The 25,352-nt window shown below is 35.2% G+C and overlaps 2 protein-coding genes across 3 annotated transcripts in view; one reads left to right on the forward strand and one right to left on the reverse strand.

The window, feature by feature from the left end:
- Positions 1–10,202, forward strand: part of LOC110460775 (FYVE and coiled-coil domain-containing protein 1-like) — a 30,606-nt gene extending 20,404 nt beyond the window's left edge. Inside the window, exons 16-25 of one of the 2 annotated variants that reach the window (XM_021513896.1) lie at positions 2,504–2,551; positions 3,871–3,989; positions 4,409–4,547; positions 5,101–5,174; positions 6,027–6,277; positions 6,762–6,906; positions 7,611–7,733; positions 8,067–8,226; positions 9,123–9,292; positions 9,917–10,202. In XM_021513896.1, the coding sequence (XP_021369571.1) occupies positions 2,504–2,551; positions 3,871–3,989; positions 4,409–4,547; positions 5,101–5,174; positions 6,027–6,277; positions 6,762–6,906; positions 7,611–7,733; positions 8,067–8,226; positions 9,123–9,292; positions 9,917–9,959 (1,272 nt within the window). In that variant the 3' untranslated portion in view covers positions 9,960–10,202. The remainder of the gene's footprint in view (positions 1–2,503; positions 2,552–3,870; positions 3,990–4,408; positions 4,548–5,100; positions 5,175–6,026; positions 6,278–6,761; positions 6,907–7,610; positions 7,734–8,066; positions 8,227–9,122; positions 9,293–9,916) is intronic. The other variant, XM_021513897.1, reaches the window with a different exon arrangement.
- Positions 10,203–13,858: 3,656 nt separating this feature from the next.
- Positions 13,859–25,076, reverse strand: LOC110460759 (alternative oxidase, mitochondrial-like). The gene is made up of 10 exons (XM_021513874.1): positions 24,564–25,076; positions 23,667–23,773; positions 22,000–22,140; positions 21,139–21,202; positions 20,226–20,317; positions 19,787–19,905; positions 19,336–19,428; positions 18,697–18,809; positions 18,302–18,379; positions 13,859–17,888 (listed from the first exon to the last, which is right to left on the reverse strand). Exons 1-10 carry the CDS (start codon positions 24,714–24,716, stop codon positions 17,763–17,765), a joined length of 1,086 nt encoding a protein of 361 aa, XP_021369549.1. The 5' UTR covers positions 24,717–25,076; the 3' UTR covers positions 13,859–17,762.
- Positions 25,077–25,352: the final 276 nt, after the last annotated feature.

The following is a 25,352-nucleotide window of genomic DNA, read 5'->3' on the forward strand; positions in this document are numbered from 1 at the left end:
TAAAATACAGTCCATTGCTAATCCAGTCAAACCTGAAAAAGAGACCACCTCTATAAATAAAGTGACCACCTGTGTTAAGAGACCAATGTTAAAATCCAGCATTTTAGCTATTTTTACATCACACCATTTTTAAAACTCTTCATTGTAGTTATTGTCCGACCACCTGTGTTAAGAGACCAAGTTTAAAACTCCCTATTGTAGCTATTTTCAAACCACCTGCATTAAGAGACTCCCCATTGTAGTTATTTTCAGACCACCTGTGTTAAGAGACTCCCCATTGTAGTTAACTTTAGACTACCTTTGTTAAGAGACTCCCCATTGTAGTTAATTTTTAGACTACCTGTGTTAAGAGACTCCCCATTGTAGTTAATTTTTAGACTACCTGTGTTAAGAGACTCCCCATTGTAGTTATTGTCCGACCACCTGCATTAAAAGACTCCCCATTGTAGTTAATTTTTAGACTACCTGTGTTAAGAGACTCCCCATTGTAGTTAATTTTTAGACTACCTGTGTTAAGAGACCAGTTTTATAACTCCTAATTGTAGTTATTTTTAGACCACCTGTGTTAAGAGACTCCCCATTGTAGTTATTTTTTAGACTACCTGTGTTAAGAGACCAGTTTTATTACTCCCCATTGTAGTTATTTTTCAGACTACCTGTGTTAAGAGATCAGTTTTATAACTCCTAATTGTAGTTATTTTTAGACTACCTGTTTTAAGAGACTTCCCATTGTAGTTATTTTTTAGACTACCTGTGTTAAGAGACCAGTTTTATTACTCCCCATTGTAGTTATTTTTTAGACTACCTGTGTTAAGAGACCAGTTTTATAACTCCCCATTGTAGTTATTTTTAGACTACCTGTGTTAAGAGACCAGTTTTATAACTCCTCATTGTAGTTATTTTTAGACTACCTGTGTTAAGAGACAGCTTTATGTCCTACGAGGGTTGGCTCTGAATACAGAATTGACTGTAAATGTGTTCCTTGATAATTTATTAAAAATGATCATGCTTCATTTCTAATTTACCTGACTGATATGCACCTGTAATTTTATGTTTTTAATGTAAGTTTTTTTTATTGGCTTTTTATTGGCTTTACTGTAGCTTACTTGTATTTCACTCATAAATTCACCAATCAATTTTTAATGTACTTTGATATTTCTGAGGAAATTTAATTGTATTCCACTGAAAGTGATTTTATCTAACGTTATGAATAAATTAAAATTACTGTTCCTATAAAACTTGAATTCATTATTGATGCTGAGAAAATCTACGACACTAAATATGAGTGTTCTGCAGTATTTGGGTATCACAGTGTTTTATATATAGAGCACATACTACTCTTGTTTTATATATAGAGCACACACTACTCTTGGTCTGCCTCGGTGTTTTATATATAGAGCACACATGTACACTACTCTTGGTCTGCCTCGGCTTATTTTTCCTGATTTGCTGCTTGTTGATGCCTATCTAGCTATAAACTGAAAACTGCTGGAAGCAAACTTGCTTTTGATCTACACAACTTATAACGAAACACATTGTGTTAATAACACATTCGTATGTACTATCAAAAAACTTCTAAACTAGTCACCAAAGGCTATTCCGTCTTTGCGTATTGCAGAGTTATCTTCTCTTGAGAAAAGGTAATGATTTTTACGTCATTGATTTGAGTGAGAAAATTACGTCTTTTTCTCAAAAATTGATACCGTTACTCACACAACCCAATGACGTAACAATCAATCCCTGTTCTCAAGAGAAGATAACTCTGCAATACGCAAAGACAGAATAAGAACCAAAATGTTTTGCTCAAAATATTGTGAGTGTAATTTTTATATCTTTCAGTTGTATTTTAAAGCCCTATTTTTAAGAAAAGTACCATTGGATGTTTATTATTAAAAAAATATCCTAATAAATGTATATAATTGCAAGTTCTTTAATAAGTAGACATCAGAGTTTGGTAATTTTGGACATGTCATGGCGCATGAAGATATTCTCTTCTCTGATTATGAACTTTTTCATTAAGTGCATGTGTAATAGCAATAAGAGAGTTCGGGTTAAAGAGCAGTACATGCACATTAATTACCTTCCCTGTTAATTGCCAGTTTCATTTTTACCCGTCAATAAAGCAGGTGATTTTCTAGTGGGACTGAAAATTGAGTAAAATACATTCAATCTTAATTAAAAAAATTAAACTTCAATCAGGGAACTTTTCAACACTAGTACTTCCTGGATAGTATACTATTTGGTTTTGTTTAACAGGTAGACTGTTCTTGATGACCTCAACACTGTTTTTACTTTGGATACTCAGTTCGTTTTATAAGTTCCTCACCTCTGCATCCAGGACTAATTGAACATTTAATGGATCAAAAGTTTTGGGATAAAATCTTTTCTTTAGGTTTCTTGATATTTTGGATTTTTTATTTTGGATGCCCTCGTATGTCTATATATATACGTATCAGTTATACCAACTCCTTCCCTTTTTTGATGCATGTCTGTTTTGTTTCAGACCAGAAAAGATTTGGAGACCGAGAAATCTGTTGTTTTATCTCTTAAGGTAGGGCCGGGCTAGATACATTGTACAATACATATATATCAGATTGAACTCACAGCACTGAGTTGAAAATACGATATGTTACGATAATATGATTGGTCATCAGTCAGGTAACGATATTGGCTTTAACAGTAACTGACGGTTTGGTTTATCTCCGAGGACAGTTAAAAGATTTCTAGGATTTTGTAATATGTGGTAGGCATGTATAAATGTAATATTGCAGTGAATATGCAATGTATTTCCTGCCAAATCAGTGGTATCCTTACTCCTTCGTCAGGGTCCTAGTATACTAGCGATATTTACGGAAATTTAGGAACTTATTTGATGATGAAAATATAAACATAACGCTTAATGTGTTTCATATGATTAAACCATAATAAAAATCAGCAAGAACTAATGTTAAGAGGAGAGCTTAAGCTTCAATAATGAGCCATGGGGTTATTGACAGTAAGATCATTGTATGCATGAGAATTTCCAAGTAGTGCATGCTTCCTCCTTATGAGTAGAAATTGAGTAGAGCTCTTGCTTTGTGAGGTCACACGCTTAAATGTTTTTGTTTAATTCCTTATCAAAACTTTCCATATTGGGTATAAACATTTAGTAAATGTGCCCCGAAAATTAATTTTGTGATATGTTATTGGCGTTCAACATTTATATCTACACCCATCCTCGATAATCCAGGGGTTATGCTCACTTACGCTATCTGCACCCCTGGAAACCTACAGACAGAGACTGTAAATTATAAGGAGCAAACATTCTGGAGGTCTATATTTTTTTCTTAAGTTTTTGAGAAAAGCCGATCTCTAATGTACTTAACATGCAGTTATTTATTCTTACAAGTTCACATGGAATTTTACGATTTTTACTAAAATAGATTCACGAAAAATTCAGTCATTGCAGGTACAATTATTATACTACATGTACAAAGATTCTGTGCATTTTGTTTTTTTGATCAGTACTTAATTTCCATGTTCTTCTATGCTCTGCAAATTTCTAAGCTTCATCATAACTTTAATACCTTTAATTTATTGATTTTAATATTGAGACGACATAACACATTTTCACAAATACAGGTAGGAGTGCGATTGAAAGTCTTTACTTTAACTTCTGATATGTATTATTTCACATATTCTTTATAGCGATAGTTCATTTTAAAAATATTTTTTGAGTCTGTTAATTATGATATAGAATATTCTTATGCTGTTCATGAAATAGTTTGTTTCTCAGTGTGATTGGTTGGTGAATAAATAAATAAGACATGGATGGCTGTGGGGTGGCATGTTAGGAGGGGTGTAAAGAGGGATATGGTTGGTCTGTTGTAGAGCCAGCTAGAGGACGCTGAACGGAGACTAAATGACTCGGGGATGGAGAGTCAGAGCGAGATCTCAGAACTTAAAACAGATACAGAACAACTAAAGAAAAAACTCATCAAACTCATCCGGTAAAATCAGTTTCTTGGAGTTAGACAAGGTGTTGTCATAGAGCACATGTTTTATGTCTTGAAATAAATCAAAACCAAAAGCAGGCACTTATAGTGATTGATTATAACAATATGGAGACAGTTTTGATAATTTTATTGAATGGAAAAAAATTAAAAGAGCAAGCATTTTTGAAAATTTAATTCAACACCTTGTTCATCTAATAAGACTTTGAACAACAAGGACTTATATAGTCTTTGGCCAAATAATGACTTTGATTGTAATGGTACACACCTAAGCCTCATTCTACCCTGCCATGCACACAAGTTCTAATTTACAAAGTGTATAGCGACTCAAATGCTTAACGATGAAAACATGTGTTAATATAAGGGTTCAAATATTCAAAAGCAATATTGTTATCATTTTGTTTTCACGGTAACAGAGAAAAGGACACACTTTGGCAAAAGTCGGATCAGCTGGCCTATCAACAGAAGGAAAAGGTCAAAGAGAAGTGGATGGATGACAAAAAAGTGCTCAACTGTCTCGGCTGCAAAACCGAGTTCTCCTTCACAGTCAGAAAGGTCAATGTCAAGGTCATTTATAATCACAATGTCAAAGGTCAATGATTTATAGTAACAATGTCTGTTGGCTATTCAAGGTAGCTGTGTCAAGCTAAGGTCACTCAAGGTAACAATGTCAAGGTCATTCAAGATAGCAGTGTTATATGTTTTTTTTAGCATAGTATAAAAAAAAATGTTTTGGTAATTTACAATGGTTGGACATTGCTGTTTCTTTTTTGAAACTAGCTGTGTGCTGAACACGTTATTTCAATTAAAAATGTTTTTGAGACTGGAATCCAATAGCCCCAGTTTCCTCTGGCCCTGACATCAGACATTTTGACAGACAGACATCAGGCACTTATCTGTCAAAATGTTTAAGTCTGGTGGTAGGGCCAGAAGAAATTTGGGCTAGGTATTCAAATGATCATATTTCTTTTTTGAATGTATGTTTCATGCTTTAATCAGTGATATAATCAAAGGCTAACCATGAACATCAAACAGTTTGACTAATTATATAGAAGTTGTTATGTGAAGTTTTACTGTGTTTCACTAGAATTTAATTCTCTGTTGACAGCATCACTGTCGGATATGTGGGAAGATCTTCTGTTTCAACTGTAGCAATAACTGGATCATGACAGCGCACAGCAGGTAAGTTCATGTACAAATACTTCACACGTACGGACATCAAACGTACTCAAACATCACACATACACAAACATTGTCTAGTACAGGCCACATACACAAACATTGTCTAGTATAGGCAACATACACAAACATTGTCTAGTACAGGCCACACATAAAAACATTGTCTAGTACAGGCCACATACACAAACATTGTCTAGTACAGGTCACATACACAAACATTGTCTAGTACAGGCCACATACACAAACTTTGTCTAGTACAGGCCACATACACAAACATTGTCTAATACAGGCTACATACACAAACATTGTCTAGTATAGGCCACATACACAAACATTGTCTAGTACAGGCCACACATACAAACATTGTCTAGTACAGGCCACATACACAAACATTGTCTAGTACAGGCCACATACACAAACATTGTCTAGTACAGGCCACACAAACAAACATTGTCTAGTACAGGCCACATATACAAACAGTTTCCACAGATGATATTTACAGAAAGTTTTTATTGTCAGGAAATGACCTTGTTAATAAAATTGTGAAATAATGCCATAAACCAGGGGGAATCTTTCTGTGCGAGAACATTTCTGCTTTTGAATTTGGAAGTTTATTTAATTCATTATTGTGGACATGTCTTTAAGGACAAATTGTCTGAAGAAAAATAATTCGGAAACAGAATTTTCTGGATCTTGAATTAAATCTGAAAACAATATTGTGGGAATTAAAGATCATTTACTAATGATGTATCATGAAATTATGTATTTCTTGGCAAAAAGGATTTTCACAGTGACATTAGTACATGAACCTACCTTGTGATGATTGTCTAATAGAGTGATCTCCCCCTGTTTCAGTAAGAAGTCTCGGGCCTGTAACATGTGCTACCTATGGCATAGTCAGATTGAGTCGGATCAGGCTGATACACCAGACACAGAAAACAATGACTTTGAAGACACTGTAGAGCTGCCTCATTGTAAGTTCCGTACCTCTCGCGGCCTGTCATTAGACCAAGAGGCAGCAGACACGTACGGTCAGTCTATTGGCAAGGAACCAAGGGTGGTGGTCAGCCAAATGAATGAGAGCACTTCTACTATAGAGTCTTCAGGTAATGGCTTGTGATATGTAGCTTAACCCTTTCACCCCTATATAACTTCAGTAGACTCTACCATGCATTGATCTTGATGAAATCATTGTGGTCTATAATGGTGAAAGGGTTAACTGTTTTAGCGTGATACTAGTGATACTTATCACTCTTGTTGACCTGGATGTAAGTGTGCGGAGGGTTTTTAATGTGGAATGAAACCAGAGTACCCGGGGAAATCCCATGGGGTTGGGCAGGTGACCAAGTACCTTTTCACATTCGATTTGGGAATCGAACCCCGGCCCTCTAGGTAAACAGCAAGTGCACTATCCACTCTGCCACCTGACCACAGCATCTCTTTCACAAATCAAGGTCAATGCCTTTAAGTGTGTATCATTCTTGCAAAATATTATATTATGAAACTTACTATTAGTATTTAAATTGTGGTGAAAGCAGTGTTAAAAATTATGAATGTTTTTCAAAAAGCTGATGATATTTTTTATTTTAGAGCCCACAGACCAGTCCTCCATGGAGGGGTCAAGGACAGAAGAGATGACGTATACAGTTCCCGGTCAAGTGGCCACTGATATCTCAATAGCATTGGTCGGTGAAAATGAGACTGACGAAACCAAAGTGAAGAAAACTGTTACAGGGTAGGTTTATATTACAGCACTGAATTCTCCCGACTGAAAACTAGACTACAGTGAGACCACAAATTGTACTTCAAACTAAAATACAATTAGACTAAGGAGGCATGGTAGTCCAGTAGTAGGATGCCTGGCTTGTGACTGAAGGGTTGCCTGTTCGAGTCACGTCACTGCATTGTGTGGTATCTTTGAACAAGATGCTTTACTCTGCTTTTTCCAGTCTACTCAGCTGTAAAGGAGTATGTGTTGGGCAGTGCTAGAATTTTTGAATGCTAGCTGTGATTGCTGAAATGGCAGCACTGGGTGTATGCTCCCCAGGGAGTTGAGAAAGATATTCATTATTGGCTGGTTGCAAAGGCCCTATAACCATGGATGATAATTTGTGAACCGCTTTGAGATGACCTACAAACTAGTTTATGATAAAGCAGTGTAAAAGAACCTCAAATTATTATTATCATTATAAGATTACAAATTATAATCCAATCTGTATTAGAAACTAAAGCTATCACCTGGGATGGAACTTTGCAAAAAGTGTGAAAATAGACTTTAATATCTAATATACTGAACACATTGATTTAGTGAAGGGTCGCTTTTCTCTTTACCAGCACAGTGTTGGATATTGCACAAATTATTTCAATATTAGAAAAACGCTGGAAATTTTTTTTCACCAAGGTGGTTCTTATTGGATGCTTTCAATCAAACTTTGACAGGGAGGAAGAGGAGGGAGCTGCGGCACCTTCGAAAGACGATGTCTTCCATATGATCAGCGATGAGGAAATCTCCAAGTCACTGACAATCAGCGAAGATTCACAGTCAATCACTATGGACCCCACGTAATATCTTGGATTCTTTTTTACCACTTACCTTACACAACACATTTACTTTTGATTCTTTTTACCAATTACCTTACACAACACTTTTATTTTCGATTCTTTTTACCAATTAGCTTGCACGGCACATTTACTTTGCCCTAATTTTGCACTTCGTGTACATATTTATATTTCATGAAAATGAACACCTTTACTTACTGTTATTTTCAATTATGTACAAATTTCTATCCTCTTACCTAGCCATTATATTATAAGGTTACCATATTAGTGAATTGTCAATTGTAGTTCAAGTTTTTTTCCCAGCAATTTCCATCCCTGTTGATTATGTATTTACAGACTGACCACAAGTCTGACAGTTTCTACAGAGGAGTTGGAGAAAGGCATTATCAACAGTACAAACGAGGTGACCATTAGGGCCGGCCGTAGGTTTGCTGTTCCTATCATGGTGGACAAGATCAATACCGTACTCTGTTGGGAGTTTACTTCACAACCAAAGGTAGGTGTAACAAAAATACAGGAGAGATAACAAAAGGTAGGCAAATACAGGGGAGGTAACCAAAGTTAGACAAATACAGGGGAGGTAACCAAAGGTAGCCAAATACAGGGGAGGTAACCGAAGGTAGGTGTAACAAAAATACAGGGGAGACAACCAAAGATAGGCAAATACAGGAGAGATAGCCAAAGGTAGGTAAATACAGGGGAGGTAATCCCAGACCCGTACGGTATAGGTAACACCATTACACCTTATGGGGAGATAATTTAATATAGGTAAAGTCATAGCACAGGGGAGGTAACCCAATAAAGTCTCAATCATAGTATAGCCTTCAAATTTGTTGTGACATAGGGCCGAGAATGTAAGTGATCATAACCTCTTGAGTATTCGAGGATGGCCCAACCATAGTTCAGTGGATAAAATCCTGAAGCACATCAGTAGTACAGGGGAGATAACTCAATGTAACGTAGGGCAATAAACTATGGTCAGCACTACTTCAGTTAAAAAAAAAAAAGTTAGGAAGAGTTCTGTAAAAGTCTTCTGCAAAATCTAATGTTTTTATCCAAGATTGTTACATTCACTATTATCAAATCCAAAGAAAAAGTATGAGGATCTTTGATTTTGATATTGTTTAATAATTCTCCATTTTTGTCTCGCTGCAACAAAGTAGCAGAAGCGAGACTTAGGTGTTGCTTTTCCGGCGACGGCAGAGACATCTTAGTACATGTACATCTCAACCCATGAATCAAATGCTGGATGCAGCGCTCCTTTTCATGTCCATCAACATTAAGTTTTTGCGTTTAGTTTCTCTGATATGTGCATTGAGGGTCAAAGTGGGGCACAGGAGAGACATATCAGTCCGAATGGCTTGTTATCACGATTTTTCTGTTGTTAAACAGGACATCGTGTTCAGTGTGACGTACCAGACCCGGAGTGATCTCCCCCAAACAGCCGCCCAGACACTAGTGCCATCTTGTAAGTGTGACTCCCACAAACAGGCTGTTAAAGGGGAGCTCACGGCCAAACAACTCGGGGTCTACACCCTCACCTTCGACAACACCTACTCCAGGTAAGGAGAATTTATCCCAAGTATCAAATATAATAGTAAAAACTGCTGTAAAAATAAGACTATTTCCTTCTGTAAAAGAACTGTTCTATGCTATTTGTGTACCTTGTTGGTTTCCACGTTGGTTTCACTAAACATTTCTGAACTTTTTCTTCAGGTTGATAAGTATAGTTTGTATATAGGTTCATTTAGCACAACCAGTAAAATGTTTACGTGTGACGTTTGATAACTAGTACAATAAAGTATTACCTGTTTACACTCAAAGTATATTGGTCCTGATGAAGCCACAACTTCAGAGGCGAAACTAGTCGGCCAAATAAACTTTAAAACCCACTTATTGGTGACGCTTGAGCATGTTGTGATTATATCCATTTTCTTTACATGTTTACAATCAAGGTGTATATGGGCACAACAAATGCATGTATAATATTAGCAAAATAAGAAAGATGGTCTTACAATCACTATTACACTCGAGAAATTATTCATCACTGTTCAGACTCTATACATACAATATTGTGAGTCTAAAATATTTGAGTAGGACCCCTGTTAATCCTAGTGCATGTCCAAGTTTGGTTGTCCTATATTCTTCTCCTTGCTCTGTCTTACATATTTTGCTTCTGTTTTCAGAATGACGCCGAAGAAAGTTTCCTATTATTTGTGGATACGTTAGTGTTGACTGCTGTGGACAGTGGTGACAGTTTGTATTTTTTCACTCTGAAATACTTTTAAAAATGGCAATGGTATGTGATGAGATACTTCCATCATGGTGCATAAAACAAGATGTTAATCTCTACAAGATAAGGACATGTATATACAGATTTAGAATTCATGTGGTTGATCATCCTCAATATCCAGGGGTTACGCTCACTTTCGCTCTCTGCGCCCCTGGAATATGTCAAAGCAAAATTGAAGGCTCGGTGTGCGCCACCTTGTTGATGAGACAAGAAGACTTGTTTGATCCTTTGATGTACATCAAAAGAATCTCGCGGTCACGTAAAGGTAAAAATTGACAGGCTTTGAAGTCGGGCCTCTCCCCTTTGTAATCTTCAAAGGACAGGTATCAGCCTAGCGATTGGTCAGATGGGTTTACCTGAGACCAACAGCTATCATATTCCAGGGGTATAGAGAGTGAAAGTGAGCATAACCACTGGACATGAGGATGGTGCTTGATTTCTGTGTGTAAAAACTTGAAGATTGTACAAATGTCGAAATACTCGAGCAGAAACTAATGTTACCGGTATTTATATATGTGGAGTGTTATTTTTGAGGAATTGACGAAGTACAGTAATGTACGCCTTCATCAACCAATTCGTTTTCTATTTGGATGTAAATAAGTAATAACCGTTAATGGTTGGTTGTGTGGTGAGAAACCCTATTCCTGTAAATTCAGAATCAACGCTTATTCAGATTAGCAAATATAAACTTTTAGAGATTCTGAATTTTTAATTTTTATTTGTTTTAACTAATGATGCTTTATATATTAAGTGCAGTAAGCTTTCTTCGTCATGTGCTCAAAATGTTGCTCAACATTTTTAATTTCATTTTAATGCATGGTTTTATTGCAAAGAGCAAGAAACAAAATTATTTTATCATATTTTTGTCAATACCATTTATAATATTTACTTATTTTAGTTATATTCTTTTGCTCATATTACTTAAAATAGCTCATGTTTATAAACAGAGTCCTACATAGTGAAATACCTGTACATGTATTATATATATACAGTAGATATGATTTACCCATCATTATAACTTGTATCATGGTTGTGGAACTACGGGAATATAATTCCATGTAACCGCAGGGGATCACAGTTCTGTCAATATAGTTGGAATATACCTCCTGCTGTCCAGATTATAAGATTCTACCATGCTCTGTGGGTGTAAGAAAAGCAGATTTGCCTGAAGGGTTTGCAAATTGGATAAAACCTGGGGCTTGCTTTCACCTCTGAACAGTTCTTTTTCTTGCTTTCCAATCAGTAGAATCAACTTAGAAACTATAAGAAGGTATTTTGACTCTCTACAAAGTTGAAAATATCACCAACTATGAAAAAAGTAGTCGGCAAGAATTAGCAAACCTCATTTTGTCAAACTTCGTTCAGGCAGAAGATGCATTCATTTTCACAGACTTATATGGTTAATACAAGTTTGAATTTTCCAGTTTCATCACGTTTGTTTCCACATTGCGACATCAGAATTTTCTCGATTTCTTGACTTTAACGTTATTTTGGTTCCTTTGGAAGCCACATTTGTAAAATGGAGTATAATTTCTAACACCCCGTTCTCCCCCTGAACAGGTCTATCATAAATAAACAGGAAAGAATTTTGCAGTTAAGGTGTATAGTCTAACATTCTGACTGAAACCTTCGACATATAAATAGAACTTTGATATCCTGTAGTATAACTAATATAATTTATTATTTATACATTAATTATGATATAACACATAGATTTTTATATGGATTTTAAGTTTGTATAATTGTTGTTGTCGCGATACCCTTAATGAGAGATTCCGTGGTTATGATCCCTATTACAGTGTGACAGGCCCCTGTGTTGTTTTGTTTACATGGTTGTCATAGAGATTGTTGACAGTCTGTAATAGCTTCTAGCATTGACCATGACATTTGTGTCCCTTTACCATGAAATGTGCTTCACAATATTCATCAATGACATACAGTGAATCGCTTTATCCTGAAATGTGCTTCACACTATATATAATTAATGTTTCTTTTATTTAAGTGTGATCAATGTTATGGATCATAATACATGTAATATTCTACCCGGTATTCACAATGGAGACCACAATGGACTCATACAGATAAATGGATGGTAGAGTCTACTAAAGTTACCAAGGGATAAAAGGGTTTAGATGGATCAACCTCAGTAAAATCTTCATATAGATGTTTCATTTGCTACCTCGCTTATTAGTGTTACTGATGTATTTCAAGGTCTTGTTCTTCCTTTTTCTCAACAGATTCTTTATGACAATTTCCCTCAATGTATTGTCAAACTCCCTTAGACTGTCGTTAAACTGATGCTGAAGAGTTGGTGTAAGTTAAACACGATTTTGCAGTTCTATTTTAACTGGAATTCTCCATATTTATGGTAAAGCTGTTGTTATAAACAGCTGAGATGACGTCATGATGCCGTGTATATTACAGTTCTGTTAATTCTAGATTATGAAAACCCTTTCAAATTCTAATCAAAAGGATTGATTTTTTATACCTGGGTGTTTTTTGATACTGTCATTCCTCACCATTAATAAAACATAATTTGTACATGTATTTCAGAAATCTATGCAAATATTGGTTGGATGAATTGAAGCGGATGAAATATATTACTGCATTAATGTTCAGATATGATTTTCTTTTATGGATGTAACAGGAAAGTAGAAATTTCATGATTCTTTGATGTTTGCATTTGTTTGATATATCATAAAATCATTTAAGTAAGCTAGATAAAACTGTGTGAAAATTTATCTGAATTACATGGCTTAATGCTTCTTGTCAATATTATATTTGTATTCAAAAGTTTTTGTTTTAAAACAGACATATCAGCTAATAACTGCAATACAATATCTTGTATTGCTGTATTACAATAGACAGAATTATTTGCTGCATTCTTTTCATGAATGGGCAAATACCAGATTATCTCCCCTGAATATAAAATTATCTCCCCTTATCAGAATGATCTCTCATGTTCCGAGTGGTCCATCATTGTTTTCAATTTAGATAAAAAAAATGAAAATAATAACTCTTAACAACTTATGGCTGATGTGGATCCAGAATATCTGAGGACAGGGCTCAAATTGTAGAAATTTATTTATGCTCCTGTCCTTGAGACTGCAGAGGTCGGTGGCAACTCCCAAAATAACCACAAATCTCTCATTCGTCATGAAATAGTACATTTTCTGTGTTAAAGGCCCCAGTCTTCTGACTGAAATTCTGAATAATAAAGGAAATTGATGTATGTTTTTCTTCAGAATTTTTTCTAATATTTAGTCATTTTCAAAATGTACTACAATGTATAAGGTATAATTAATTCTTAAAAGAACCAAATATATTATTCATAGAGGCTAGAAAATTACGTCATACATGTCAAAATCCACTCTGTTTGTCAAAGTGTCAGTTTAACTTCGTCATACAATTAAACATCTATTCTTATTCACGCGTATTTTAATCTTGGATTTTTTACCTATTTTCAAAAATAATGTGAGTGGAGTTTTCAAGAATTTAACAAAAGACATTATTCCTTGGAAAGTCATATCTTGTGTTTACTTTCATTTGGGGGCGATTGGTTGCTCTTGATGGTAATAAATTATCATAGACCTGCATTTTGAGTTTTGCTATCTTTTTATTATTTCAAGGAGAGTGAAAAACACATGTATATATACATTTTGAGGCTTCTTTTGTCGGATAATCTTTACAACCATCTTAGCGAAGTTGATATAGAAAACAAGCAGATGTACAAGTTTGAAATTTTGTTTTGCAGATGCTTCACCAACACGCACAATTAAACCTTCCTGGAATATCTAGAGAAGAAAATTCAAAGAAAAGCACCAACAATATTGAATTTGCTGTGAATGCCGTAATATCGTTTATTGTAATGTCACAATGAATGGTGATGTTATCCATTCCATATATAGCACATATAGTAGCAGTCTCACTAAACGATATAAACCATTTTTATCTTACAGTCGGCCCATCCTTCACTTCACGTCCGAGTTTATGTGTTAGGTCCCTGGACAATGAAATATGAAATAGTATTTGTTAGCATTTCTACTGAGCTCTGCTTGACATGGGTGGGCTTATTACGAGGGAAGGGCTTATTGTCGAATAAATATGGTAGAATGTTTTGTAGCACTTGTCAAGGCCGGTATAAATTCAATATTCACAATTTTGTGGTCTATATCTTTAAAGTTACTTTATCAGTGATATTCATAAGATCTGAAAAAGAAGTGGATAGCTAGCTATACATTGTTAAATAAATATGGAACCAAAATAGGACAACAAAAAATAAGACAATGAAGACATAAAATAACTTTCAACAATATTTATTCAAATACTCTGAACAAACAATAGTCTATTCTACTTCACTAAAGTAACACAGAGATCGGCGTAGAAACAAACCAACTATCTGACTGATATACACAAAACTCTGGGACTGTTCGGAAGCTGGAGATGGTTATTAATTCTAATAAATGGGATACAGTTTATATATATGCAGGGAAATGTAAAATATAACATTACTAGAAATAGAAAAATAAATGTCCTGTATCAAATTCAAAGCCGATCAGTCCCCATGGGATTTCCTCAATCAATTCAAGAAATAAATAAATACCCCCGGTACACCAATAGGACCATCTTTGCTAGCAAAGATGCATTAGGACTGATAATGGGTACACTACAAAATGCAAAAACATATCTATTTATAGACAGAGGTTTGCCAAATATTCATAAGCCTCTAGACAATTTAAGAGCATTTGAAAAGTTGGTTAATAAGGTAACAAATATATTAACAAATATGTGAATCCTGTTATAACATGAAAAACGTTTGTAAATTACTCAATGGTGTGTATGACACTAAACATATCACATGATCTCCCCACCCGACCTGAAAAGCACCTGAAGAACGTCTCCCATTATGGCACAGCCTGTAAGTGGACCTACAGATATGATTGAAATGTAGAGGTAGATGAAAATAGTGATCCCGAATCTTTTGTCAAGACATTTTAATTCTCACACAAAATTCAAGGAAATCTATTGACAAAAAAATGAGACTTTAGACTTTTTTTACAAGTAAGAATTTGAGAAAAGAAATGCCACAAAAGTTTCATTGCAACAATGATCTTCTCAAAACAAGTTCATGTCACTGAAGGAGCCGAGGAATATGAGGAAAAACCACTGCTTCCTGGCGAGCCACCTTTTCTTGTGAAATGCAGTATAACCCTAGGACTCGCATAAAATTTAAGTACCAGGTAAGAATGAAAATGGTAAGACTTTTTTTTTTTTAAGAATGTAAATATTTTTTCCCCCCAAGTATCTATCTTCCTTGGAAACATTATCTCTGTTCATGTAGTCTTAAGTTTTTATATATTGTATACCTACTATACACTACAGATGTGGCCTGCAGTTGTCAATCACAACATCTTTCCAAAGTCACTTATGTGTTTGAATTGAAAGTGATTTTGGAAGTGTGTGAAGACAAACACTGACTTGACTCGGATGGTTGAAGTCTGTCATGTTGAGGTTTGGTAGGAAAACTCTGCCATATTTGTTTGTGTTGATCAATTATTTATGTAAAGTCAGAATGAAATAAATATAACAAGGAATTCTATAGCAAATATTTTCAATATATCTAGAAAAATTAACGAAACTCTGAGCGAGCTCAAAGTTGTATACCCCCCCCCCCCCCTTGCTCTCACAAGGTTTCTTGAGCAGAAAGTTTCAAGGGCCATAACTCCAGTAAAACAGTGAAACCGCAAATTCCTTTATTCATGCACATCTTCAAATGATGTACGTACCTTCAAACTTTGTTCGGTAAAAATAGAATTCTGTGTACATATTTTTATATAGAAATGAAAAATTAAAATGGTCATGTGACAAATGAGGTTTTGCAGTCACAAGTATTTGAGAAACAACTAACACAGCAAAAATAATGACAATTGGGTACAGCTGTATACTGTACTTGTAATGTGCCAAAGTATAAGTGAAACGCATGTTTTGCGCTCAAGGACGGGAAGCTTTTCCCAATTATTTATAATATATGACATAATTTATTTTTTAACAGAAATTATTGTCTGAATGCTGATATTTTTTACCATAGTCATCATTTAACCATTTATAGGTGTAATGTAATACATTGTATTTATAAATGCATGCAAAAATAATTAGTATCGCAGTTAAGGAAATATCTATAAGAACATATATTATTGCTATACTAGCCAATGCTAGAGGGAATTTCCCTTTTTTTTTTAGTTCAGCAGAAAAGATTTGGGGTCACTGCTTTGACCCCCAATGAAGGCACATATTCTTTTCACTACTTTCTATTACATAATTTGGGTAGGGGTTGGGAGTAAGGGAGACACAAAAACTCATTAACATCATTAAGCTATAATAAATTATTATGGCCCGATCATCAAATACAAAATAATCTCTCATCAACATAACCGGTAAAATTGTAAACAATATTAAAACAAATAAAATATTACTGATTTATACATGTACAAAAAAGATAAAACAAACAAAAATTAAATCATTCTGAAAAGCATGCATTAGTAACTCAAACAATATATACAACAAAAAATTATAGGATTTAACGTGAAAGTACCACAGGAAACTGACATCAAAGCATTAAATGTTGATCCATTTGCATATATACAGGGCTGTTTCTATAACTTATATTTAATACAAGCAGTATTTACATAAAACAGTGTATAAAACAAGGCAGCATTCTATGAAGTATCTTATTTCCGTTAAAGTAGCGTATTAAAGTCAAGAATATGGAACTGGTCATTACCAAGTTACCCGTGTTTAAATGTAAATTTTCACTACTAGTTTAAGTTTAACCTATGAGCAGTAGGCTTATGTTTTTTTAAATGGCATTGAATGAAATGTAAATGTGTGGGTTTGGACCCATATTGCAAAAATGGCAAATAAGTTTGCAGCTGAAAATTTGTATTCAAAATTTTAAGCACAAAAATGATTATTTATAATACTGTAAAGTTAATTTTTGTAATGGATCTATCTAATTTTCTAATTTTGCAGTCAACAAAGATTAAATACCCAGCGAATATTAATACAATGAAAATAGGGAGATAAAGAAAAGACCTGTTTACCCTTTTATTGCTGAATAATGGAGACAAAACAATTCAATATTGTATTTTGCATTATTTTGATAAAACACCTTTGAAATAAATCACATCCCCAAAATACAAAAGAATCTTGAGTGCAATAGTTTGTGATGCAAAATTTAATCCTTGTGAAGTAATTCTGGTCGGGCATCCGCAAAGTATCGGCCCCATGAAATAAACAACTATACAGTATTCTGGACAGATTTATCCTACAGGTACTCATGTGTACATTAAATCATACACCCAGGACCCAGGTACACGAGGAAAAGCTGTCAGAACTGATATAACAAATCTCCTCCTTAACAAAATGTCCTAATGCCAAGATATGTAGAACGTTTCCATCTACTGTGGCTGCATCTTAAAGAACTGTAAAGTGTTACAAGTACATAGAAAAGTTCATAAATTTGTGAACAAAATTTCTTTGTGGAAATTTGGTTTCACGAGTCATTGGAAGAGAAACGTCATAACAACTGGACTGTGTCACAAAATTCCTGACTGTTACTTTGGGCCTGGAGCGCTCCAATTCCACTCTATCGAGGGCCGCAGAGAGACTACAAACAGGGGCTGTAGTATATCGAGTACAGTCGCTCACTTGCCAGGTTTGTAAGGGTTGTAGTCAGCCCCTCACTTGCCAGGTTTGTAAGGGTTGTAGTCGTCCTCCTTCAGTGACGCCAACGTGTGGTTGACCACGCGATGATGGGCCTCGTCAGCTCTTATGGCCAAAATGACATCCAGCATTGTAGCATTTTCCTGCAAACGTTATAAATGTTTCCTTTATTAAAACATTGAATGTCATTTCTTTCACCTTTACACTTACAAATTTAACATGGAATTTCAATATTTTCATAAAGGCCCATCACAATTTCTGGTGCCTAAGTCCTTTTAAGTCTTTGCTAAGAATCCGACACAATTTGTTGCTGCCAAAGTCTAGTCTAAACATGTAGGAGAGAATGAGTTAATTACATGGGATGTCTCTTTCCTACACTCAAAGTAAGTCGGATAGAGATATATCCCAACACCCTGGAATACAAATAACGGTTGTGCAAGACCTATTCGATAATTGTATACATTCAAGCTCGAAAATAACTAACTGAAATAAAAACATGTAAAAAATTACTGTTACAGAAAGATAAATTACTAGTAAGTATGATACGCTGACTTACATCAAGTTTCCAGTAGCGAATCGCCAAGTCGGGAGCCTCCTGGGTCTGCCAGTGTTTCATAGGCCCATCTTTGATATCCTGCAACACAGACACAACACTATGGTCAAACAGTCAGTTTCCTTACTTTGTTTCTGATACATATTTATAAGGTAAGAACTCCATGTAATGACAGTAATACTTCCTTGTCTTTCTATCAGAAGGGCAGCATGCTGGGTTTATATTTCGTACATTTTTTTACGCTGCAATCAGCTGAACCAGGATCAGGAGCAAATTTTCAGAATGTTTTAATAATATTGCACCTAAAATTCTACAAAGCCACAACAATGTGTCTTAGATGTATTTTTAGACCTGTCACCAATGACCTTTTATGAAAAGTGTAATGACCTCTGACTGACCTTGATACACTTGGTGTATGTTATCACTGCTTCCTCTTCCAAGTATCCGACAAATCTGTGACAGAACCGGGGGCTTAGCATGTAAGCAAAGCTAAAGAATGTCACAAATATACCTGCAACAAAATAAAAACGTTTACCATAAGATCAGTGGTTCTCTTGGCAAAATTAAAGATAGTTCAAATTCAACTTTCATATATACAATTTGACTAAATATCTTGAACTTTATCTTCTTCATAATGACCTTGACCTATCCTAATCTTCACAGTGACCTTGATTAAATCTCATCTGTACACAGGACTTGACCGCTCCCTTTCTTTACACTGACCTTGACCACAATTGATGATAACAATGACCTTGACCACTACCCATCTTTACAATGATCTTTGTCTATCCCTTAATTTATTTTGTCCTTGACCACTCCCTATCTTTACACTGACCTTGACCACTACCCCTATAACAATGACCTTGACCACTGCCCATTTTTATGCTCATATAAATGCTTATGTTGAACAATAGTTAGCTGTGCTTAAGCCTAGTGCACTATAACTTATCCTTGAGACATTCAGCTTGTACAAAAACATGGAGTAGCATCAGAGTTGCAGTCTACACTAAATGACCTTCATGTGACCTGTTACTGACCTTGAGCTCCTATGACACATCCCCTAAATAACCTTGTAGGTTGTCGCAGCTGCAATGCTGTCATCAGATGCATTCTTTCATTCTCTGCTTCCTCTGTGTAATATAAATATATATACATTAATGTACATTTCATTTTAAAAAATACAAAAGAAGAGGCCCATTGGGTTTACCTACTTGTATATGTTGAACTCAGAATAATTGCCTGCTTTTCAACAATTACAGAAACAGTGATTTTCAGAAGATATCAAACATAAATTTATATCACTCATGATATCTTTTATATAATAAACACTACTGTGTCCCCAACATTGCCCTCTCCTTAAATAAAATGCATGACTTGATTTCATAAGTAAATATCTAACCCTTTAGAAGGAATTTTGAGAAAACATTTTTTACACGTTTGTGAGTTAATGATAATTTGCATTACACGAGTTAGTTAATCCTAACATACCTAGAAGCGTGTGGATCCAGCCGTGATCTCTCTCCAGCCTCCGTAGCGAGGTAAGATGACGTGTCATGGCAGCCACCATACCTGGCACCCCGGCAACTGTCTCCAGGAAACAGATTCGCCTGCAGAATAGAAACATAAATGTCAATTCAATTCTAATAAAGAACCAATATTTGTGAAAAAAGGTTCTTAAAATATTGCAGCAGACTAGGAAATCCAGCAGGTTGAAGGATTGTTCTGGCCTATAAAATAGTCATTTTTATTTTTTTACATAATTTTATGTTTATGCTAGGGTGTTTTTCTGTAAAACAAGGTTTGGTTAGGTACCAAATGAATATTTTCTTATTGTTTTTTTTTGGCCTATGGAAGCTGGGTACTTTGAAATTTGATGAAAAGACACCATTGGTAAAATGATTTAAAATACGAAAGCTAGATAACTTACAAAACCCATTTTCTTTCTGTTCTCTCTCCGAAGTCGAACAAGGTCAAGAGGTCAAAAGACTTCCTCATCAGTTTAACACTGTAGAAGGCCATCTACAAAACAAAATGGTTGTCAGGATAACTACACACGACAAAAGAGAAACCTTGTATATTATGAAGTTTTATAATTTACATTTTCTTTTTTCACCTTTAAATATCCACAAGCTTTTCTAAGTTACAATAATTGAACAATTTGCCAATTTTCATGTGATTAGGATATTTAACAAATTATATATATATTCTCACCAACATAACTAGGCTGCAACGATATATCGTATCGTATCGTGATAGTTTCTTGTGTATCATATTGAATTGTTTTCTTTGCCTGTATCACAAATACACTAACAGTACTTCAATTATAAATCAAGTTTTATCAAACTCAAACAAAGTATTAATTCTTATATTTTTAACCCTCAGTAAAGATGTGATCCGCTGTGCAGTCATACCTGCACTCAATCATCATGAAGTTAACCTTTTTAGCAGATATTTGTATCGTGATCCGTACAGTGATCCGTATCATATCGTGATGTATATTGCATCATGAGGTAATTGCTTATTGTTGCAGCCCTACATATAACACATCAAAAATTTGTCATTTGTATGACTTATATACTTATATATATGTATAACACAATACATCTCCAGCACACACACAGGCATACACACAAAGGGAGATATAAGCCAGGTGGCATAGGACTAGTAGTAAGCGCCTGATAAGGCAGCTCCTGCGAATTCCTCAAAAATGGTATATCCTAATTGTATTAATTGTATATCTATGTACTGTAAAGCACTTTAGAGTGGCTTATGTTAGCTAGATAGGGCGCTATATCAAACGTTGTATATTATTATTATTATAATTATATAGTACACCTTACCTTGTCCACAACACCTGATGGTGGTTTATGTGTAACTACCACATTATCAAGTTCGTCCTTGGACCTAAATATAAGGAAATAAAAACTGTTACTTCAGTATCATGTTTACCAACTTGAAGAGAACTTCATAACTAAATGTTTAAGTTATATATATAATAATGATTGAATCAGGTTTCTTTCTGAAAGCCAATTTACATTTTGTGTCCATGTATAATACATGTACAAATAATTGTATGGGCAAAGAAGTAATAACGACAGTGCAGACAAAAATCTGAACGAATGCAGTGGGAAAAATCTTATGTCTAGTCGTTCGTGTAAACACGGCCCGAGAAAAACTTTGAGCGACGAGGTGTATCTGTACGTCGAAATAGCGGACGGGGTCACACCAACTCGACCACGTGTAAAAATGAGGTCAAAGATAGAAAATGTGGGGTAATGTAACAGAAACTGCATAAAAAATACATATAATTGTATATTTACATTTGTAGCGTCCTTTAGAAGTATCCTCAAACCTTCAACTCAACGATAAATTAAGTGGGGGAATGTTAATTAAAGATAACTCAAATCAGCACCTTGTAAATCTCCCTTTTAGCTACTAGCCCATTCCCTGATCACCTTGACTAGTTAATTCGGAACTTACACTTCCCCTTCCCTTATTCCATCTACTTCAAACCCCCAACCCTCCCCACTCCCCCTGTGATAACCAGCCAGTCAACATCACATCTTTCGGCAAGTGACTGACGTCAACCTCAATGAATATGAAAAAAGTGCCCCCCCCCCCCCCCTCACTTGTATGTGAATCAATTAAAGCTTAGATCTAAAGGATTTAAATCTACATAGAAAATAGAAAGCACGGCTCACCATATAGGGTGCGGGAGTGCATGTGTACCGACAGGCGGGGGGGAATCATTGGTTACATCCGTCGTACTTCCTGTCACCTTCGCCTTCCCAGCAGCTGTAGCTACGGTTGCGGATGATGCCGTCTTCAGTGCCTCGTGTGTTCTGTTGTGGTAATAAAAAAGTAAGTATTTCCAAAGTGGACCAACAGAAGGTTGAGTTATCTTCCCTTGTCAACCTCACTCTTATCAACCAAAACAGTAATGATGGGTAATCGCCTAATCAGTTTAAGTCATAATCGATAATTGGTTTGTAATCGGAAGATTGCATAATCCGTTCGTAATTTCATGGGACTGAATACCATAATAATGTGAGAACACTACCATAACATCAATAGACAGAGTTGTTAACTATACACTGTGTTTTGTTCTTTTATAATGAATGGATTTCAAGCAATTTTTATGCAGTTTTATCAATCATATAGTAAAATCATAAGAATATATGACTTTCAATTCATTTTTCACACTGAAAACATTTAACGCTTTGATTTTTATAAAGAACCGATTATAGCGATAATGGAATTTGTAATCGATAATCGGAATCAGAAAGGGCAAACCGATCTATTTTTCGATTATAACCAATCATCAGCCCATCACTTAACAAAACAGTCGATCATTTATTATTTTATAGCTAGGTAATTTAGATATATTGCTTGAATACAAAATTTTAAAAAGAGCAACAAGAACAACCTAATTGTTATCAGTGCATATTTAAAAAGCATAAGACCAGATTATTACATTTACTGTGTTAACACTTTGGGCTCCTGAAGATTTAACAGTGTCTCAGGCAGGCAAAATCTTATGTTTTGAACATATGGTATCACTACAAACATAGAAACAGGGATTTCATACTTTAACAGTGCTTTTTAATATCACTAAACATATACGGTTGGCATGCATAATTAAGAATCTACCATGGAAGAAACATTTTTTTCTTTTTTTTCTGGGCTATTAAAAATTTGGTTGGCTTGTCGGCAACATGAAAAAACAAGAGATCCCAGAGGGATTTTGGCGCCCACCTTTGTTCCATCTTCATTAGTTCTTTGTCAGTTCGATCTTTTCTCTTCTTTCCTCTAATCTGTTTGATCGAGTCATGTTAACAGTAAATGCACCTTGAGGTAACTTTTGATCTAAACTTAATACTGATGTGTATGAAAGCCAACCTTCGAAGTGAGTTTGTCATTTCACATATTTACTAGTATAGTACTTAATGTGAAAGAAATAGAATCGATCATTGCAATATGAGAAAGATCTGTTTAGTTCTTCTTTTAATCCATTTTGTTTTGATGATCAGTCTCAAAATATAACATACACAACGAGAGATCAAGGGGAACCTACATTTAAAATTGGAGAAAGATCCCTCTAGTACTTCTTGAGAAATAGCTATAACAAACTTTCACTATCAAAATCCAAGATGGCTGCCTGTCGGCCATGTTGTTTATCCGATCAGTCTCAAAAGTTGCCCTGCACAGCTAAGGACCAAGGGGAACCTACATTAAAAATTTGAGAAAGATCCCTCGGTACTTCTTGAGAAATACCGATAACAAGAATTGTTTAAGGACGGACGACAGATGGCGGACGACGGACGCAGGGTGATTTGAAAACAACTCAAATTGCAAAACACAATCTTACTTGAAATGTTCTAAGCGTTCAGGATCTGGTATTTTGTCGAAGTTTCCTTCTTTGTATTTCCTAACATGCTCGTCTACTTCCTGTTTGGTGGCAGCATAATTTCTGACCTGTTACATAATAGAAATATTTTCTGATCGTTATATAAAATCATCAAGATACCAAGATATGTAGTAACATTGTTTGTTGTAGATATGGATGTTGAACAGTGCATTGCAGACACGTGCACCCCCTCCCCCATTGTTTTAATCCCTAGTCTTTCTCTTTCCATTAACATTTCAATTAGAAAAGAGTTGTTTTTATTTTATTTATGGACTTCAAATATAACAATTTATTTGATGCAATGAGGTGAACAGTTTTCCTGATGATTGAGTGCCGTGCCAAGAAAAAACGTAAAACTTGTTTTAGTATTCATACAGTTAATTAGATTTTTCAGAGGTTAACCAACGTCAACAAGACTTTATAGCTGTGTACTGAGGGATCAGTTGGTAAAGCGTTAAAGAGTAGTCGTAGACTAATGGTATGACGTCAACAAAGGTGTCCATCTAGATTTTGGAGGGTCCTGGGTTCGAATCCGGGTGGATGAACTAATTTCGTAATATAAATTAAGCAAAAATCTTGCTATTCTTTGAAAAGCTATTTATTACAGTTGGTTTTGAAACTATTTAAAGTGTATCCTAGTAATGTAACTAGTAAAATGTCAACAATAAGGAGTCAAGACTGTTTAATTATTACTATTACCCCCATATACATATGGCTTGTTCTCATTCCGACTGCTTATAATATAAAATATAATATGGAGAAACAACGGTAACGACCCGGATCCCAATATTATGGATCACTTTTTGAATAGATCAAGATAAGCAATCGATTATTGAACAAATAAAAAAGTGTACTTACAGTAGCAGAGCAAAGGGTAGGTCGAGCAGGTGCCAGGTGAAGGTGACCGACACATCCTTGTTTCACTTTCACAGACTGAGAGGGAGCAATAATAGTCACATTCTTCAAAGCGTTCTCCGCACCACATCGAACAAGCATGCGAGAAGTAAGCATTGTTAATATTGGAATAAAACAATCAAGTATCGTCTTTGATCGTCTGCTATGTTGTATAACGGTTTGCAAATTACATTACATATTTATACAATTATTAAGCACCAAACGGGGGTCACTTGGTTGGCGCATGCCCACTAAGCGTATTTCGTCACGTTATTGGTAATAGTTGTTCTAAAAATAGATTTCTTTTGACTTTAGGAAACCCCTCTAATGCCGAGCAGCAGCAGCATCACACTTTTACTTTTCCAATTTGTATAATGCTTTAGCTTCTTCTTTTATTCAGTTAGGTTTCAGATAACTTAAAAGGGTGTACGTAAGCGCGTCGCCCAACGCCCAGTGTGATGACGTCACCGAGGATATCCTGAAGGAAGCTCTCCTCGACCTTGACGCAAAGAACATGGTTGGTTTCATCATTTTCGTATTGCAAGACTTTAAGAATCTGATTTTGTGGTTATGAATAAAGGATATTGCACTCCTAAGTTGACGACGCAACGTCTGATTTGTCCAATTAAAAATCAGGAAAATTGTATTATGACATGTACGTATATACATGTATATACATTACCTAAACGTTTAATTAGGCCTAATTACATCACGGAATTAGATTATCTATCGGGGGTGGAAATTGAGGAAAAG

This window comes from Mizuhopecten yessoensis, unplaced genomic scaffold (assembly GCF_002113885.1).
Source record: "Mizuhopecten yessoensis strain PY_sf001 unplaced genomic scaffold, ASM211388v2 scaffold10479, whole genome shotgun sequence".
Taxonomy (NCBI): Eukaryota; Metazoa; Mollusca; class Bivalvia; order Pectinida; family Pectinidae; genus Mizuhopecten; species Mizuhopecten yessoensis.

Coding starts and splice junctions, on each gene's coding strand:
- LOC110460759 (XM_021513874.1), bottom strand. CDS start 24,716: ATGCTTACTTCTCGCATGCTTGTTCGATGTGGTGCGGAGAACGCTTTG. Junction 19,429..19,786: donor CTGGATCCACACGCTTCTAG/GTATGTTAGGAT, acceptor TATATTACACAG/AGGAAGCAGAGAATGAAAGA. Junction 17,889..18,301: donor TTCGCTACTGGAAACTTGAT/GTAAGTCAGCGT, acceptor TAACGTTTGCAG/GAAAATGCTACAATGCTGGA.